This window comes from Phodopus roborovskii, unplaced genomic scaffold (genome assembly GCF_943737965.1).
Source record: "Phodopus roborovskii unplaced genomic scaffold, PHOROB, whole genome shotgun sequence".
Lineage (NCBI taxonomy): Eukaryota > Metazoa > Chordata > Mammalia > Rodentia > Cricetidae > Phodopus > Phodopus roborovskii.
The window spans coordinates 6,832,363-6,851,188 of NW_026126408.1; the positions used below are offsets into that span (position 1 = coordinate 6,832,363).

Below are 18,826 nucleotides of genomic sequence, written 5' to 3' on the forward strand. Positions count from 1 at the left end.
GGCCAACTCCATGTGCGTGTTCTATTACCCTACTGCTTTATAAATAGTTAACATTTTTGCAAATGATTACTAATACATGCACAAGCCTTAAAATATTCTCACTTCTTCTACTACACTTAGGAAAACTTAGGACATCCACAACAGGATAACTAAATCCAAAACTCTTGCTTTACCCTGGTTCTATAATTTAAACAATTATTATTCATAAATGAGTTTATTTCAGCTTACCACAATCAATGTCTTATCAGATGCAGTGATGGCACAAATTGGATCCCTTGTACCCTAAAATTAATCATTTTATGTAATATTTATTGAATGACAAAGGAGGTTCAAACTAGTATGCAATAACTAAAAATATATAATAAAACATTTGTTAACAATCTTATTTACAGTACCTACTATGTGTCAATCACTGAAGTACTAAATACACTCCACATTTTTTTTTCCTGAGACAGGGTTTCTCTGTGTAGCATTGGAGCCTGTCTTGGAACTTGCACAGTAGACCAGGCTGGCCTCGAACTCAGAGAGATAGACCTGTCTCTGCCTCCCAAGTGCTGGGATTAAAGGCATGTGACACCACAGCCTTGGTTTATACTCTTGAGCCCCAAAGGGTTACTTAAAAATCAACTTCCAAAGACCATGAACCAAACATCCAATTATAGTCTGTTAAGAGATACAAATGAGTTATAAAAGCACATAGAGAGAAGATTCTGACTTATACTATATAGGCTAAAGCCCAAGCTTAGCTCTTAAAGATAAACTGAGATCAGAGAGGCCAGCAAATGCCACCAGAGGGTTAATCAGGAGAGCCCTGCAACCACATGGGTGCATCCATATGAGGGGCATTGTGCCCAGCAAGAAAAGCCAGTCTCCACAGGTTATACTGTGTGTGTGTGTGTGTGTGTGTGTGTGTGTGTGTGTGTGTGTGTGTGTGTGTGTATTCACTAACAAACCAATCACAGAAGTAGACTATTCTATCTGGAGACCTACCAGGAACTGACAGTTCTCTAGGCCGGGGAAGAGATAAGTGCAAAAGCTTGGAGAAACTCCCTCTATAGTGAAAAAATTATGTAAAAGTTTGCAACATCTATAGTCAACACAACTAACAGACAGATCCAGCCTGTGGCCCACAAGCCACATGGGTGGCCCAAGATAACTATAAATGAGCCCAACACAAAGTCATAAACTTAGTGGAAACATTAAGAGTTTGGGGCTGTGAAGATAGCTTAGTAGGTAAAGTACTTGCTACACAAGCACTAGGACCTGGGTTCAGATCCCTAACCACCATGCAGGTGTGGTGGTGTTTAAGGAATTGTTAAAATAATGCCTGTCCTATTTACTAAAAACATTCTTGTTCAAGCCTCTACTAAAATTATAATGTTTCCTTATCCACATGCACTAACACTTACTGACAGAAATGAAACCACCTACTTGAATGGCTTTACTATAATCAAACACCCCATCCACAGATCCCGAAGGAACATCATCAACATGATAAATCCTGTTTAAAAAATCAGAATTTTGAAGAAAGTGAGGATTACATAATTTCATGATTTTTGTAATTAAGAATGGCACAACAACAATGAGCGTTATTATTTAGTAGAGAAACCCTTATTGTTTAAAAAATTCTTGATACAGCTTAATCTCATAAAAGCAGAAACTATCCATCAAATATTTACCAGTTATATAAGTGATCTGTCAAAAAGTCCTGTCCCACTGTGAACATCCCAGTTATGCATTCCCAACAAAGTGGCAAAGTGTCAAGCTGTGAGATAGGGCCAGGGAAAGAAGCCATATGCCCAGTTCACCCCACCTAAAGCCCTCTTCTATGCCTGTGTCTAAGGACCTGCATCTCCCATGGTGATTGATACTAGGACCACATCCTAGAAAGACCCAAACCACTAACCTATGGAAATGAAGCTTCAGTTAGACACTCAGATCTTAACTAAATAATTTCAGTTTAATATTATTATGTTGGATAGGTCATATAGCCATTTCCTGTCCAAAATTATCCCCACAGATACCTAGTCTTTACCAATAAGGGTATTTGTTTTGTTTATCTCATGCCGACTTTCTTTTACTTTGGTAGATTTAAACAGATCCATTTAAAAGATATTCAAATTAATTAAAAGTGTGTCTATTAATCTAGGCAACATGCATTCAAGAATAGCAATGGATAATTAGCTATGTCAGGCTTCCATATGGTTGAGTTACTAAAAATATATATCAAGAGACATACCTTTCTCTCCCTTCCTTTCTTGACCGTGTGATCTGATTAATTTCCAACGCTGTGAGCTTCTTGGCCACACGATACTGCCAGGTATAAAATGCTTCTTTTGAAGCTGCTATCACATGGGTTTTGGTCATCGCAACAAACAGTGGTACTATTCAAAAGGACATTAAGACAGTGAGGCTACAGTTACTCAGAATGTGCCTGGAAGCATTTCAACATCCAGCTCCTCATTTTAGCAACAACAAACCCACAGTCTCCAAATATGCACATAGTCCCTCAAATCCTAATCTGACGTTATTAGGATCTTACAAAAATACTAAGTAAAATGGATCTGCCACATAATAGACCAAGAGCTAAAACCTCCAGACCATTTTAGAGACTACTTAGGCGTATGAGCTGTTGCTACAGGCTGATGAAAGACCATTTGCTTGCTTAGCACGTGAGAAGTCATAGATTCAACCTCTGTATCATAATGGTAAAAAAAGGGGGGGGGTACAATTTTAATGACTTGTTTATTTTTATTTCATCTGCATTCATATTTTTCCCACACATATGTCTGTGGGAGGGTGTCAGATATTTTGGCGTTACAGACAGTTGTGAGCTGCTGTGAATTGAACCCAGATTCTCCAGAAGAGCAGCCAGTGCTCTTAACCACTCTAGCCCCAGGAGTAAACTTTTACAAGCCAGGATTGGGCAATGGTCAGTGCCTTAGGCATGACACCAAAAATATGTAACAAAAAACAAAGCAGTGAATTAGACAAAATAAAAATTAAGGACATTCCTGTTTCATGTGATATCAAGAAAACGTTAAGAGAAAATACTTATATATCATATATTTGATAAGGAATTAATATTTATATACATACATATGAAATTGTCCAAAAATCACAATAAAAGAAAAACTAAAAAAAGACAAAGAATCTAAGTAAATGCTTTTCCAATAAGATATATAAATAACCACTAAAAGATGACCAAAATCATTAACCACCAAAAAAACAGAAAATCAAAACTATTACCTCACATCATGTTATCCTTACTAGAGTAACCAGAATTTTAGAAAGTCAAACAAGAATTGATAAAGGTATAGAGAAAAAATGAAAGTGTAAAATACTCTAAAAAAAATTCAAAGTTCCTCCAAATTTTAACTATAGACTTACACATTACCTAGTTCTCCTAGTTCCATGCCCAAGAGAAACTAAAAAAACACACAGTCACCACTTTATACTCAACTGTGCAAAACAGCACTCTTGATGACAGCCAACAGATAGAAACAACTCAGATGTCCATCTGATGAACAGACAATTAAAGCCAACCCACCCCCAACTACCAACTATGGCTGGATTTAAAGATTTCTCCTTTTTTCTTGATCTCATTTGTCTTGTATTTCTACTTCACTCAGTTTTTAAAAAAAAAAAAAATCTCCTGAGTTCCTAGCTCCTAGGCAAATACTTGTTTATATCATTTGCCCATCCCATAAGCAGCATCTAACTGAATGCCTATTAGGTGTGCTTTTATAAAGTGGAGGGCCTCATCCAGTTTAAATCCACAGTTGGATTTAAAACTAGGGGCTAAGCAGTAAAATAATCACCTAAGCTCACAACACACAAAACAATAAAAATAAAACATGCATTTCAAACAGAATATAAGTGAAAGTACTCCTTCATAAAGGGGTATTACTTCTTGTTTTCTAAACTCGTGAATAATCAAAACAGTATAACCTTTTTCTATTTATAATGCAAAGCAATAAAAGAGAAGTGTTAGCAAGAACACTGCATATGGAGCTTCTGTCACAGCCCAAACAAGGGCATTTTGGGCAGCAGGGCACTTAGAAACTGAAGGTGTAAACTGAGTGGATTCACAGCTTGAGAACTTCAATTCAAAAGTTTTATACACTAAGAATACCAATATAATTGCATCAGATTTCTTTTTTTTTTTTTAAATTCCCGGCCATAAAGGCTTTTCTATTTAAAACAAAGCATATATTATTAAGGACCTCTAGAGGGAGCACGAAGCTTTCCCTGCTTTGAGTGAAAAGCAAGACTTGGTGAAAGGAACTTTAGCCTCCTGTGTTCTCACTGACTCCTTTTTTACTAAATTCTAATACATGCTTGGTAAATTCCACCAAAAACATTTCAATTCTGATAATTACTATGCTCTTACTGATTTGAGGTTCACAAACCTTTACTGCTTCCTGGTATGAAAAAAAAAAAAAAACTTCCTAAGCACATAAAAGCATTTTCTCAGCCAATGTTTAATTACAATTATGTTACATTCCCTGTTCTTTTTTTCCCCATATATTTTATTTTGATCACACTTTCCCCTCCTTTGTGTTGTTTATTATTGGTACTTCATAAATAAGAATTTATTGCTATCCTCATAAATTCAGGATTAAAATATTACTGGTTCAAAGGACAAGTCAGGCTTCTTGGATTCAAACTGCAAACACTTCATAACTGTGATGTTATAAATGTTTTCCTTTCTCCAAGCCTCAGTTTTCTAGTTGTCAACTAAAAATAACAATAGCAGCCCTGAAGAGCTGCTTTAAGGATTCAAAAAGACAATAAAGCACAACAATGTCTAGAACAGAGTAGGTGCTTAATCATCTTTGTTTTGGTTTGGTTTGGTTTTTCAAGACAGGGTTTCTTTGTGTAGCCCTGGCTGTCTTGGAACTCGTTCTGTAAACCAGAGTGGCCTCAGATTCAGAGATCCATCTGCCTCTGCCTTCCAAGTGCTAGGATTAAAGATGTGTGCCACCAGTGTATTTTAAATACATGCCAGGCACCCTTCTAAACACATTATACATATTAACTCACAACCACTGCATAAGGCCAACATTGTTATTATTTAGCAGACACAGAAACGGGTATGAGACAGTTATAACTTGCCTGTGTTCTATAGTTAGGAAGAGGGCAGTTGGAACACAGACCCAAGTATGCTATTGCTCCTAAATTCGGGCTCTGAATCACTGAAGCAGAATACCCCTCAATTAATCTTATGACACATTAGGCATGGTGGCTATTATTTTTATTTTTAATTTCTATATGGATTTTTATAATATAACCAACCACTCCAATCATTACTCAGAACAAATGTAATCTATATCTGAAACATATTTTCAATTAATATAGTAGTACTCTCAGTAAATTCACCTGGGAACACAATGCCATCTACATAAATTCTGGTATTTTTGTTTAAATATTAATTAAACCCCAGCTAAGTTTACAAGAAAATAAAGATGAGGTTGACCATCACAATTTAATCATCACAGAGTTTGGTCACAAGTCGTGAAAGAAATCAAATGGTACTGACCATGAAGTCTCTCTCCCCACCACCACCACTCTTGCAAGCTTTCATGGGACTAGAAGTTTTACCTGGCTGTCAACCCTGTGAAATACAACAATGATCAGCATGGCTAGATATGCCCAGGACATAATAGAGTCACAAATGTTAAAAGGGCAATGGGCTACTGCCTGATTGGATTTCATGCCTAATCCACACATGCCTGGTACTACAAATCTGGTTAGGGAGACTTGCAGCAGATAGGCCTAATGCTATTATCCTGCTAAATGAACAAAATATCAAATTGGCCTCTAAATTCATACCCACAGGATACTTATCTTCATACTCATAAACTAGAACAGTTCTCAGTCTTCATCAGAGAAGTTTCTTTGTGCAGTGGGGAGAAATTCATAACTGATCAAAGTACAGAAAACATGTTCATGGAGTGCTCAGCCACAAACGGAATATCGATACCATCCCCAACCCAGCCATAAATGGGATACCAATATCATCCCAGCACCAAGATTCAAGGACCATCAGAGAAGGGGGCAGAAAGACTTTAAGAGCCTGAGGTCAGAAGAGGACCACAGTAAAACAGTGTCATCTGGGTATGAACTCTCAGCAGGTGTGGGAGCCTGCACAAGACCTGCTCAGGATCAAGGCAGTCAACATCTAGTGTGGAGCAGGAGAGGCTACCGAAAGCTGAAGGCTTGTGTGGAAAGAAGGTCAATTGTCTTAAAGAATGTGGTAGGTCAACCACACCACAGTGGAAAGCTTCACACCCATGAGTATATGGACAGCACAAATTAGACTTAGTGGGTTATTAAAAAAAATAAAACAAAAACAAAAGGCACTGGGAGGAAGTGAGAGCTAGGAGGTATACCTAGCAGTCATTAGGGGAGGGTGGGAGGCTAAATATGATCAAAATACATTGTATGAAGTTCTCAAGAGCTTAATTAAAGTATTTTATTAAGAAGAGAATGAAGGCCAAATTTGTTTATTTTTTTAACTTATTTTATATGTATGGGTGTTTTGCCTGCATGTATGTCTGGTGCCACTAGAGACCAAAAGAGGGTGTAAGATCCCCTGGAAAGTAATTACAGATGATTATGAGCTACAGGGTAAGTGATGGGAACTAAGCCCAAGTCCTCTAGAAGAGCATCCAGTGTCCTTAACTGTTGAGCCAGCTCTCCAGCCCCAAAGATCAATTTTTGAGAAATAGAATTTTTAGAGGGGTGGACACTATCCAGCTAAAAACAATCCCCTTTTGAGTGAATCTAAAGATAAAAACAACTCAAAGTACCAGTGCTAGAGAGATGGCTTAACAAGCTAAGCACCCAGATAAGCATGAGGAAAAGTTTATATCCCCAGAACACATATTAACAAAGGGCAGGCAGGCATGCTAGCCACCTGTAGTCCCAGAATTCTGGAGGCAGAGATGATTCCCTGGGGCAAGTTGCTAGCTAGACTAGTCAATACTGGCACACTCCAAGTTTAGCAAGGGGCTTGGTCTCAATGAATAAAAGTAGAGTTATATCAAGGAAGACTCCCAACTTCAACTTCAAACCTCAACATGCATATATAGATGTGTGCAACACACATGAGTATGCATAAACAGAAGCACATATGCAACACCCACATACACGTGCAACAAATTTCAAAATGTGTAGAGAGATTACTGGGGGAAACTTTTAAGAAGTCATGATTCCATCAGCTGAGCCTTTACACTAATAGGCAGTCATTATTAGCCAAGCCAGGATGTAAAATAATTTGAAACAATTTAGGAATTCACACATAAGGAAAACCTGCTTGTAATATTTTAATGCTGAGGGCTGAATAAATTCCTGCACCTAAAATTGTTCCCCCACTTTGCCACTTAGTCATTTCTTAGCATTGTAAAGAGCTGGTAAACTGAAAGGTTTCATCCAATTAACTTTCTACCGAATACATGGAAACCATCCTTTAAAAACTACCAAAATGACTGCCCCACAGCAGGCTGGTCCTCCCTGCTCACTCTGTGCCTCCAGCCTTCTCTCAATGCTATCCTCTCTCCTTAAAATGCCACCTGAAGAAATACATACAGCTCACTCCTCTCTTCTCTCCTCTCCCCTCTCTTCTCCTTCCCTCCCTCTCTTGGTCCCTTCCTTCCTCTCTCTCTTTCTCTCTCTCTGTCTCTCCTCTCTCTGTCTGTCTTTTTCAGTTTTTCAAGACAGGGTTTCTCTGTTTAGCCCAGGCTGTCTAGGAACTAGCTCTGTAGACCAGGCTGGCCTTGAACTCACAGAGATCCACCTGCTTCTGCCTTCCGAGTGCTGGGATTAAAGGTGTGCACCACCATGACTGGCACTTATAGCTATTTATTACATGACATCCTTCTGCACCCACATCCATTTATCCCAGTCACCAGCACATTATCTGGCACATGGTACACAGCACAGAAGCAGTGAGCTGTTGCCCAACTGATGAACCAAACAGTATGTATTTTTATACAGCCCATAAAAGAAATCATCATTTCTTTAATCATTTTCCCTAGGGACTATTACAGTGTCTGAAGCAGTATATTTTTGGTGGTTTGCTAAATAATCACTTTCAATTTACATAACACAAACACTGTCCATGCACTCAAGATATGTTACTCAGGCAAGCACACTGTTAGGGGTTGGGGATACAGGAATTAATTAGGCATGGACCTTTAAGAAGGAAAATAAAATGGCAAACATAGGGCAGGGTGAGAAGTACTTTGAAAGACACTTACAAAATCGATTATGAGAGCTCTATGGGAGAGGACGCCTGCACTTTCATACTGAACACAATAGAACCTACCAACCAGACTGCATATGCCAAGTTTCTGTAGGTTTCTTCTGAAACTGTCAAGTGGGAAGATGAAGAGCACAATCAAAATAATACAGTTCAGGTGAGTACCTGTCCCAACTCACTGTAACTGTTAAGGTTTTCTACTTTCACGGGAATTTCGTAGAGACATTAAGAGGGAATTGGGGAGGATATATATGAAACAAAATTCTTTGCAGCTGTGTGGTGTGGGCCAATGAACAAACTGTTAAAGTTTCATCCAGTCAGACTGTAAGCCAAAAGGTTTTGAGCCTCAAAAATACAAATAGCCATGCTCTCAAATACTTACCATTTACAAAGAGGAAGGATGTACATTTAATTTTGTTTTTAAAACCTAGCATGGTCTACCTAGCATGAAAATTACTTTAAGTTTAATCCTGTAACAAATGGTTCTATGTTGAAACTTTTAATATTGAAAAAAAAATACAATCTCAAGATTAGCAGAATTTACACCTTAAAGACATAATACTTTGGTTTGGGGAGATGGCTCAGTGGGTAAGGACTCTTGCTATTGAGCCCAACTGAGTTCAGTCCCCAAGACCCAAACAGTGGGAGAAAAAAATGTCTGAAAGTTGTCCTCTGGTCTCTATACGCATGTCATGGTACATGTGCACATGTGTGCACACACACATAACACATACACACACTAAAGAATGCAATACTTCTCTTAATAACAAACATATTCACTTAACAAATTTGTAATAATCATAGCTATGTCTTGTAGTGATAGTCCTTCTGTGGCACTGACCACGCCCATTGGGGTGGAGCCATGGGCGGAAGTGACCTGTGGAAGGAAGTCGGAGGGAGAGCCAGGAAAAGCTCTCTTGCTGGCGTGACTCGGACAGGAGAGGATTGGGTTGAATTTCCTAGTGTTCATCTGTCTAGGTTGTAAGTTATTTCTCCCTGAATAAACATCTATTCGGCCTATTTGTTTATCCTGATCCTTATTTAACAGCGATAATGTCTTTTATTAACAGGGAAGTTAACATGCTTGCATATAAATATGCATATGTGTATATAAACATACATATGTAACAATGCATGTAGACAAGAAGTTAAATGTTTCATTATATCACAGTGAGTTACCAAAACCTAAACATGAGGTCAATATGTATCTTTCACATTTGCTTGTTTTACCCAAAGACCTCAGCAAAATGCAAACATTCAGGCGACATAAACACAATTTTTTGTTTTGTTTTGTTTTGTTTTTTCAGACAGGGTTTCTCTGTGTAACAGCTCTGGCTGTCCCAGAACTTGCTTTGTAGACCAGGCTGGCCTCAAACTTATAGAGATCCACCTGCCTCTTCCTCCTGAATGCTGGGAATAAAGGCGTGCACCACGACTGCCCAGCTGTTTTTTGTTTATTTTGTTTTGTTTTGTTTTTGTTTTTTGGGATTTTTTAAAAGAATGTTCAAATCTTATTTTATGTGCATGAATGACTTGCCTGCATGTATATGTGTATACCACATCCATGGCTGGTGTCCAGTAAAGTCAGAAAGTGGCACTAGATTCCCTAGAACTGAAGTTACAAATGGTTATAAATGACCATGTGGGTGCTGGGAATCTAACCAGGGCCCTCTGAAAGAGCAGCAAGTGCTTTTAACCACTTAGCTGCTATCTCTCCTGCCCACTTACATGCTTTTTAGGACCTGATACCTAATCTAAAATTAAAAGACTAGTTCTCAAGTTCATCAACAATTGGATGGATTTTCAATTTTTTGGACTGAATTATTTTTGTCATACCATTTCCAATATATGGCAGTACATTTTACAAAAGAAACATTAATTTTGCAAGTTGAAATGGCAAATAAATATTTGAATGGTTTTTAATAAATTTCTTAGGATAAGATGAAATTATGCAGAGAGTTACTACTTTCATATCTATTGGATAGAGGGAAGGGTAAAACTAAAGTAACAAATGTCCTCACAAACAAGAAATGGGGAATTTTTTTAAGACTTTATCAATAGACTGGTTTCATTAGAAAGCTCTGGAAAAATCAAGCCTACTTTATAAGCAGCTAAAGTGTTTTTATGGCACAGAAGTATTTACAAGCAGTTTATTAATAGTAAAATTGGTTTAAGAGCAAAATTCTTTCTATAACCCTACTTATTACATACTAATCTCGCATTGCACACCAATTCCTATACAATTATATTTTCCTCGTAGACAAATGATAGCAATATGGAATGACTGTGGACTTTGGACACAAGAGCCTTATGAGTTACTGTATTACTCATTGTGCTTCCAGAAAGAAGGGAAGTGCTGAGAGATCTGCCGTGAGAATAAGCTCCAACTCCTCCTCCTCCTCATGGCAATCACAGGGATAGTCACTCTTATTTGAAAGACTGCCATTCTAATTAATACCACCAGTATGGATAGGAAGGTATGTGACACATGCACACGTTTGTGTGTGGGTGTACACATTCGTGTGTGTCATACAGAGGCCAATAAAGAATATGGGGTGTCTCCCTCTATCATTATCCACCTTATCTTTTGAGACAGGACCTTTCAGTGAACCAGATAGGCTGTCTAGATGGTGAGTTCCTGGGATCCATCTTTCTCAATCCTGCAACGCTGAGGTTACAAGCATGTGTGGTCATGCCCAGATTGTGTGAGTGATCAGGAATTGTGAACCTATCTCATCCTGCAATGCTGGGGTTATAAGCATTTGTTCATGCCCAGACTGTGTCAGTGGTTGGGGATTTGAACTCAGATCTTCTTGCTTTAACAGCAAATCCTCCGACACAATGAGTCATACCTCCAGCCCTTTAGGATTTCTTTAAAATTAGTGTCACAAACAAAAGCTGATCAGAAAGGAAGTAAATACTAACATTTACTTACCAAGATCAATATATTTAGGGTCCAAGGGTGTGCCAATAGAGTTGCAAAGAACTAGCACAAACTGTGAACAATTAAGAGAAAAAGTATCAGAGCCCTTGCAAGAGTACCCAAGTTCTTGCTTGTGAACAATAAAGCACATATGCTTTATGCATCATGCTTATCTTTTCAAGTATCACTACCTGGGAGTTAACTGATAACTAAAATTGTTCTGTACAAAGAAGAGCAGGCAAAAAGAAAGATCGTCTAAACCACGAATTAGAACTGAGTCTGACTCTCACTATAACAGACCACTACAGTTTTAGGAGACATTTAAGACACACAAGTAGACAAGCTGCTTCCACCATTTATCCACCTAAACCTCCTGATACTATGGCAACACCACTCATTCTCACCCTCACCATCCATCTAGCCATACAGAAGCTGAAGTAATTGGTTACCGTTGCACCAAATGTCTCCATTTCATTCTCCTCCTTTGAAGCAATGTACAGATAGTATGAGAAATTCAAAAAAAATGCAATTAATTCAGGAGCAATAGCTTATATCCAAACAATCATCATGACTGATATTCGGAAGAACACAATGTACATTTTACATTATACTGTTCTAAGTTGGTAATTTCATCTTAACTGTTAGCTACTGCATCATGGGCTAACAATACTGTTCTACTTAAATGTTTTCCTAATCAGCTCAATAATTTCATATCAGTTCTGTGCTGTTTATATATAACATATAAATATATTTCTATCGATGTCTCAAAACTTGTTTAATTTTATAAACATAAACTAAGTGATAACAGGCAACAATTTTACTACTTAAGATAGGCTTGTCTGCAGCCTTAGCATAACACAAAAATGTGCTCTTAACTTTCCTGTTTAGCAGTCATGCCAGTTTATAAGTTTCCAGAATCAAATAATCACAGGAATGGTTTTCAACCTTCCTAATGCTGCGATCCTTTAACACAGTTCTTCATGCTGTGGTGACTCCAACCATAAAATCAGTTTCATTGTTACTTCATAACTGTAATTTTGCTACTGTTATGAATCATAATGTAAATATCTGACATGCAGGACATCTGATGTGTGACCCTAAGAGGGTCACGAGCCACTGCTCTAATGTATCCTTCCACTACTTGTGTCACAACTCTGAGGGTAAGGTCTTTGTTAGCTGCTGGTTGGTTCTTTATTTAGGGGGTCCCAGGAGTGGTTTAAGACAAGATTTCACATTGTAACTCATGCTGACCTTGAACCCCTGGTGAGCTTCTGCTGAGTCTGCCACAGCCTCCTACATTAGAATTACAGGCGGGACCACAACACACAGCTTCTAGGTAATGCGTTCCCAATGCTCCCTCTTGCTTTGCTTCATTTCATTAGTGCATTAATTATTGTTTCCCCAGTGCAGAACAAACACATTCAGCTCTCTCTGTCCACTTTCCCATTCCCTTGCCCCATAGGTCAATGATCACAGCTTTCTGACTTGAACATAACATCTTCAGATTTCAGATCCGAATTCAAGACTGAACATTTGGGATGGGAGTTTCTGGACTGTCAAAGCCAGCAATCACATCATTTTCACCCCACACAGGCTCTCACAGCTAGCCCCTCCACCACCTCCACCACCTCCACCACCTCCACCACCTCCACCACCTCCACCACCTCCACCACCTCCACCACCTCCACCACACGGTAACTTCCCCTTTGGGCATACTTCACTGTCCTTGTGAAGATAAATGAGTTTGGGGTTTGTTTAGTTTTTCTCTCTACACTTAGCTTTCTAAGTATTTATTGCTAACTTGAATCTCCAGTTATGCCGCCAGCAATTAAGCATATCTTCTCCGGAGGGATCTGACATGAGGCAATGTAGTGACTGATCCACCTGGCTTTCCCTCAGAGCCTGTCCTCTCCCTGGAGCCCTTGGGTGTACCATTCAATGGTCAGCTGGGACACTCTTCACCTCAAGGGATGGACTTCTGGTTTTTCTCCTCTTGGTTTATTCCTCATTTCAGTTTCCTTTACATTGAAATAACTCTCTAAGATAAATAAGTTTGGGAGGAAAATTTTGGTGACCTTGCACATCTAAATACTTTAGTATTCCATTCTCTCATTAGTAGTTTGCTTATGATGAGAAATCTTAGACAGGGAATCATTTTTCCTCAAAATTTTGAGGGCAATTCTCCAAAGCTTTGCTGTTAACTAGCTGAATGCCAGCCTGACTTTTCATCTTGTGAAATCTGCTTTTCTCTTGAAACGAAGTAGGATTGGGGTTAGGGGTGTTGTTTTACAGCTATGTTACGCTGTGTTACGTTGTGGTCTGTTGTGTCAGTTTAATCCCTATTGCTCTAGAATTCACGACATTCCTTGATGTGGAAACATTTTTAGTCACTGAACTAGATTATTTCTAATCGAAAAACCTCCATGTGGGGTGTGGATATGCATGTGTGCTCACATGTGGGAGTGAATGTTTGTGCACATGCATGTTAAGAGAAGAAGTTGGCTTCCTCATCATGCTGTACTTTATTTACAGGGCAGGATCTCTTGCTGAAGTCAAGACTGATTGATTTCGCTAGTCAAGCCAGCCAACTTGCCTCAGGGACTTCCTGTCTCGGCCTCCCCAGTGAGGGGACTACAGGTACACTACCAAGACTCCCAGCTTTTATGTGGGTGTCAGGGATCCAGCCTCCAGCCCTCACACTTGGACAGCAAGTCTTAACCCACTGGACAATCCCCGAGCCCCCATACTCCATTTTGCCTGTTCACTCTTCCAGTGCTATTATTCGAATGTTAAGCATTCATGGCATTCTCACTATTTTCCATGTCCTTGTCTGTTTGCTCCTCTGGTATTTCTTTTGCTTTGTTTTCCAACCATCTTGGCAAACTCCTTCTCTATGCTATCCTTTTCTTATTTTGTGGGTGGAAGTCTCTGAACTGTGCAATGACTGTTCTTATGAGACAATGGTGATTTTGAATTGTTCTCCCTGGGCCACAGCGATGGCTAGATGGGTTAGCAGAATTTATTCCTCTTGCGGAGGACCAGGGTTCAATTCCCAGCTCCATAACTCCAGTTCCAGGGGTTCAGACACCTCTTCTGGACTCTGTGGACACCTGCACTCATGTGCTGCACAGACAAGCAGACACACTTGCAAACAAACAAACAGATGACTAAATAAATAAGTAAAGAGGGCTGGGCATGGTGGCATGTGCCTTTAATCCCAGCACTCAGGAGGCAGAAGCAGGAGGATCTCTGTGAGTTCAAGGCCAGCCTGGTCTGCATATTGAGTTCCAGGACAGCCAGGGCTACATAGAGAGATCCTGTCTCACAAAGCAAAAAGAGCAAAAGCCCATGACCTGAACTGTCCCACTCCTAGTCTTTGCTTCCCCCAAGTTCTTCTCTGCTTGTGTTTATATTTAGCATCTCTTGCTACATTGGACATCACCCCCAATATCTGTGCTGTCTTCCCATCTGCTATATTTAGGAGTAGGATGCTAAAAGGCTACTTGTTACACTTCACCATCAGTGGACCTCACCAACCATGGCGTTACTGTGAGGTGACTGGCAGGCCTGTTTAAGAGATTCTCAATCTGTATGTGGTCCTCTCTCCTGAGCTAGTGAGGCTGCCCAGGAAAGACTCCCAGCCTGTAACCTCAAAGCTGGAAGGCCAGCCGCCTGTGCTCTGGGAACAAGCAGCAGAGCCTGGCAGGACGAAGAAGGGAGTGCTTGGAGGCCAATGCTAACACCTGTCTGATTTTCAGCAGGTTGTCCCCATCAGCCATGCTGAAGACTTCAGCACAGAAATTCTTTTGTAGCTTGTAAGATGGGGTAGCAAGTGAAAGGGCTTGCTGCCCAGCCTGATGGCCTGAGTCCCACTCTTTAAACCTACGTGGAGGAATGAGAGAACAGACTCCTGAAACTGGTCCACTGATTTCCACAAGTGTGATGCAGCCCAAGAGTACAAACACACTCTAAACAAATAAACGTAAAGAGATATCTATATGACTGTTACCGTTTTTTAGATTTGTATTTACTATTTTTTTAGATGATTGTAATTATACCATTTCTCCCTCCCCTCTAAATCTTTCCAAATGTCCCTCCTTACTTGCTTTCAAATTCCTGGCCTTTATTTTCATCAAGTGTTGTTTTACATCCATGTGTGCATGCATACATAGTTAACTATTTATTTTACATGTATGGATACTTTGCCTGCATGTATGTCTGTGCATCACATTGTGCAGTTCCCAGGGAGGCCAGAAGAGGGCATTGGATCCCCCAGAACTGGAATTACAAACTGTTAGCTACCATGTGGTTGCTGAGAATCAAATTGAGGTTGTTGAGAATAATATCCAGTGCTCTTAACCACTGAACCTTCTCTCTCCAGCCCTTATTTTCACTTTGGTCTCACTTAGAGACGAAACCTTACTCTTGGTAAATGGCATCAAGACCACGCGCTCTACCAAAAGAAGGAAACTTGCTTGTTCCTATGTCTTTTTTTGTGGTTTGGGGAGGTTTTATTTCTTGCGTCATCTCTGGTACTCCAAAATTGTCTTTACCCAAGCAGGCATCCCAAGTCCTAGGCTTCTGCAGCATCCTATACCAATTGCCTCTAGCCACACTCCACCAATGCCATCCTTAGGTCTAGCAATCTCCCTGGGCCACTTACTCTCCCACCTCCACACTTGCCTGCCATTACCTGTCTTTTCCAGTTTCTATGTGCCTGTGACTTGTTTGAAAAATACTAGTTCTACTGTTTTAGTGTGTTTCAGGAGAAAGCACAGGCAAATGGGGCTGTCCAAATAATTACCTTTAACAAAATCTCTGTACTTTTAAATCATAACTCAGCCAAAGACACTGATAGACTTCTTCAAACACATGCTTTTGAAAATTCTCAAATTGTTAGCATATTCCACAAAAACACATCATTTATATTCTTTATTTTATGTTATGAGACTTAGTTTTTAGGGCACTTCATCTCCTACTGAAAATAGATTTATCAAAGTCAAAAGCTACCCGAACTGTTTTGTGATTTCATCAGTATTTCTGCTAGACATCCTGATACTCGTTTTTCACTTGTGACATATTTCCAAGGCAAAATCTTCAGTATGAAAGCTGTTAGCATGAACTACCAATGCCTTGCTGGGAAAAAAAAAGTCAGAGAATATAGAAACAAGAAGCCAGTTTTCAAAAACAAGTTCAGAAGACGTGGTCAAGGAAGGCAATGTTCTATCTTTGCCAGTACCCAAACTTGAGAAGGCAATCAACTAGAGCCCATCTGTGCCTACTGCTAACACATCTATATCTTAAGATATCAAGGGGTCCCTACCTGAGGGTGATTTTCATCAGCTTTTGTAGCCAAAATGCAGAAATCGCCACAAGTGGTGATGGAAATGAGACTCTTCACATATTTAACATATTTCTCATTATTTTTTGTGTCCCAAAAAACGACACAGTATTCAGGACGATCAGGTCTGGTATATGCATAAACCACGGTGTTTGAACAATAGCCCCACTAGGAATGGAGAAAGGGAAGGAATAGAAGTGGGGAGGAAAGCAAAAGGAAGATCAATTATTTAGTTTGGGAGGGAAAAGTCACATTATTTTATTTTTACTTTAGAACTAATACTGTATCAGAACCCAAAAAATAAATCCTTTATTATAAAAAAAAATCTAAAAGTCATAATAAAACGCATTTTAAAGAATGTTCTACAAAAATAAGCTTAGCTTATTTACCTTTCCTTAATTTGTAAACCTTAAGTTTCAGTGCTAAGAATTTTCAATAGTTAATTCCTGCTTTGGGGGATGGGCTCAGAAAGTGATCAACTGCTATCAAGAGTTTGAATTCTGGCGGCTCTCCAAGACAAAACTCAAAAAGTAGGTACTTTGTCTTTTCCAAGTCCATGTATTTTACAGAATATTTTTATAATCAAATACTTCAACATTGTTTACCGAAAACAAAACACAGAAGCCCCCACCCCAACTTCCTGCATAATATTCATGTACAGATCTTTTAGCTACAACTACTCATTGAATGTCTACATCGCAGTCCCCAGTGAGAAAAGGTGTACATTCACAGCTTTCCCTCTGACCAATGTTCTAGGACATTCATATGTGTTCTCATATAGAATATTCATAGTCAACACCATGTTTATGTTACTATTAAAAGTTCAGTCATGTAGACTTCTCATACCACTTACTAACAACTTCAACTTTAAAAGACTTTAGATTTACGACAAAGTTATAACGATACAAAGCTCCCAAACGCCCTCATCCATTTTGCCTGCTATTAGCATTGCACACAACTGTGACACATTTATCACAGCTAAGAACCCAGCATCACTAGATTGTATACTCATTAGCTTTCCCCTAACATCCTTTGAGATCCCAGAATCTCAGGGCAGCAACATTATATTCCGCTGTCATGTCTCGTTGGGCTCCCTTGGGTTATGATGGTTTCTCGGGTCTCCTGTATTTGATGATCTTGTCAGAAATCAATGTCCCTCAGTTTGGTCTGTCTGGTATTTTTCTCATGCTTACATAGTTACTGGTTTGTAGGAAGGCCAACAGTGAAGTGGACTGCTCCTCTCGAGTCACATGAAGGGTTTATGATCGCCACATGACATCACTGAGGACGTTAGGCCTCACCATTTGTCCAGAGGGGTTTGCCAGGCTTTGTCACTGAAAAGTTCTCTTCTTTTTCCTTTTCTAAGCTAGAAGAAGGGAGACTCCACCTCTCAGAGAGGCAGTATGTAACCTGGAATACTTTTGTAAGGAAAACTGATTTCCTTCCACTGACTTTATTCAAAAATAAATAAATAAAATAATAATAAAAATAATAATTGGCTGCTACATTGTTTCTCTTTGTTCCTTACAAACACTGGTCCACAATCCAGCCCTGGCCACTGTAAGCTATAGTGGACTGTCTGCCATGCAGTCATCCATTCACATCAGAGCACCTCCTTATTGCCTAGTACTGCGAGATGCTCCATGAATATCTCACATTTTCTCTAACCTAGTTCTAGAATCAGCTACTTCTCCAAAGTGTTTTGACTTTTAAAAATTAAATACATAAGATTCGACCCTTCTCCCCTCTGCTGTCCTGTCTGTGCTGGGCTGTGCTGTATATTAAGCCGCACTGTGATCAAGCCCCAGGGCTTTATGGGTATGCTCAAACTTCATTCTCACCACCTCTGAACCCTTGGGGTTTTTTGTTTTTGGTTTTTAAGAATCTCACTATATAACCCAGGTTGCCCTCAAATTCTCCCAAGATGACATTATTAAGCATGAGCCGCTATGCCTAAACTGCATTATATTTTTAACTAAAAAATAAACAGTCCCAAGCCTGTTTTAGATAGTGTATTATTTATCTCACTCTCTCTGCTGATCCATTCTGTCCTTTTCCATTCTTTTCCAAGCCTGGAGGGACTTCTGTGAATTCTGTCACGTGGGCTCCCTTGCTGTAAGATCCCTATAGGGTGAGCATCAGGAAGCAACAGGAAGAGGAGGAATGTTTATTCCCCAATCCCTGTCTGGCATCAATGGCCTGGCTCATGGATTCTGGGAACACGATTCCCCTGCCTTGATCCTTGAACCAATGGCTGGAGATGCCATCTGGTTCCACTAGGCTCTGGTGCCTGCTT

The 18,826-nt window shown here is 39.5% G+C and overlaps 1 protein-coding gene across 2 annotated transcripts in view; it reads right to left on the reverse strand.

The window, feature by feature from the left end:
• Wdr35 (WD repeat domain 35) overlaps positions 1 to 18,826 on the reverse strand; it is a 49,459-nt gene that overhangs the window by 18,438 nt on the left and 12,195 nt on the right. Inside the window, exons 10-15 of one of the 2 annotated variants that reach the window (XM_051181664.1) lie at positions 16,513 to 16,698; positions 11,639 to 11,671; positions 11,202 to 11,262; positions 2,240 to 2,384; positions 1,432 to 1,501; positions 229 to 282 (exon numbers count right to left, since the gene is read on the reverse strand). In XM_051181664.1, coding sequence (XP_051037621.1) covers positions 229 to 282; positions 1,432 to 1,501; positions 2,240 to 2,384; positions 11,202 to 11,262; positions 11,639 to 11,671; positions 16,513 to 16,698 — 549 coding nt within the window. The remainder of the gene's footprint in view (positions 1 to 228; positions 283 to 1,431; positions 1,502 to 2,239; positions 2,385 to 11,201; positions 11,263 to 11,638; positions 11,672 to 16,512; positions 16,699 to 18,826) is intronic. The other variant, XM_051181665.1, reaches the window with a different exon arrangement.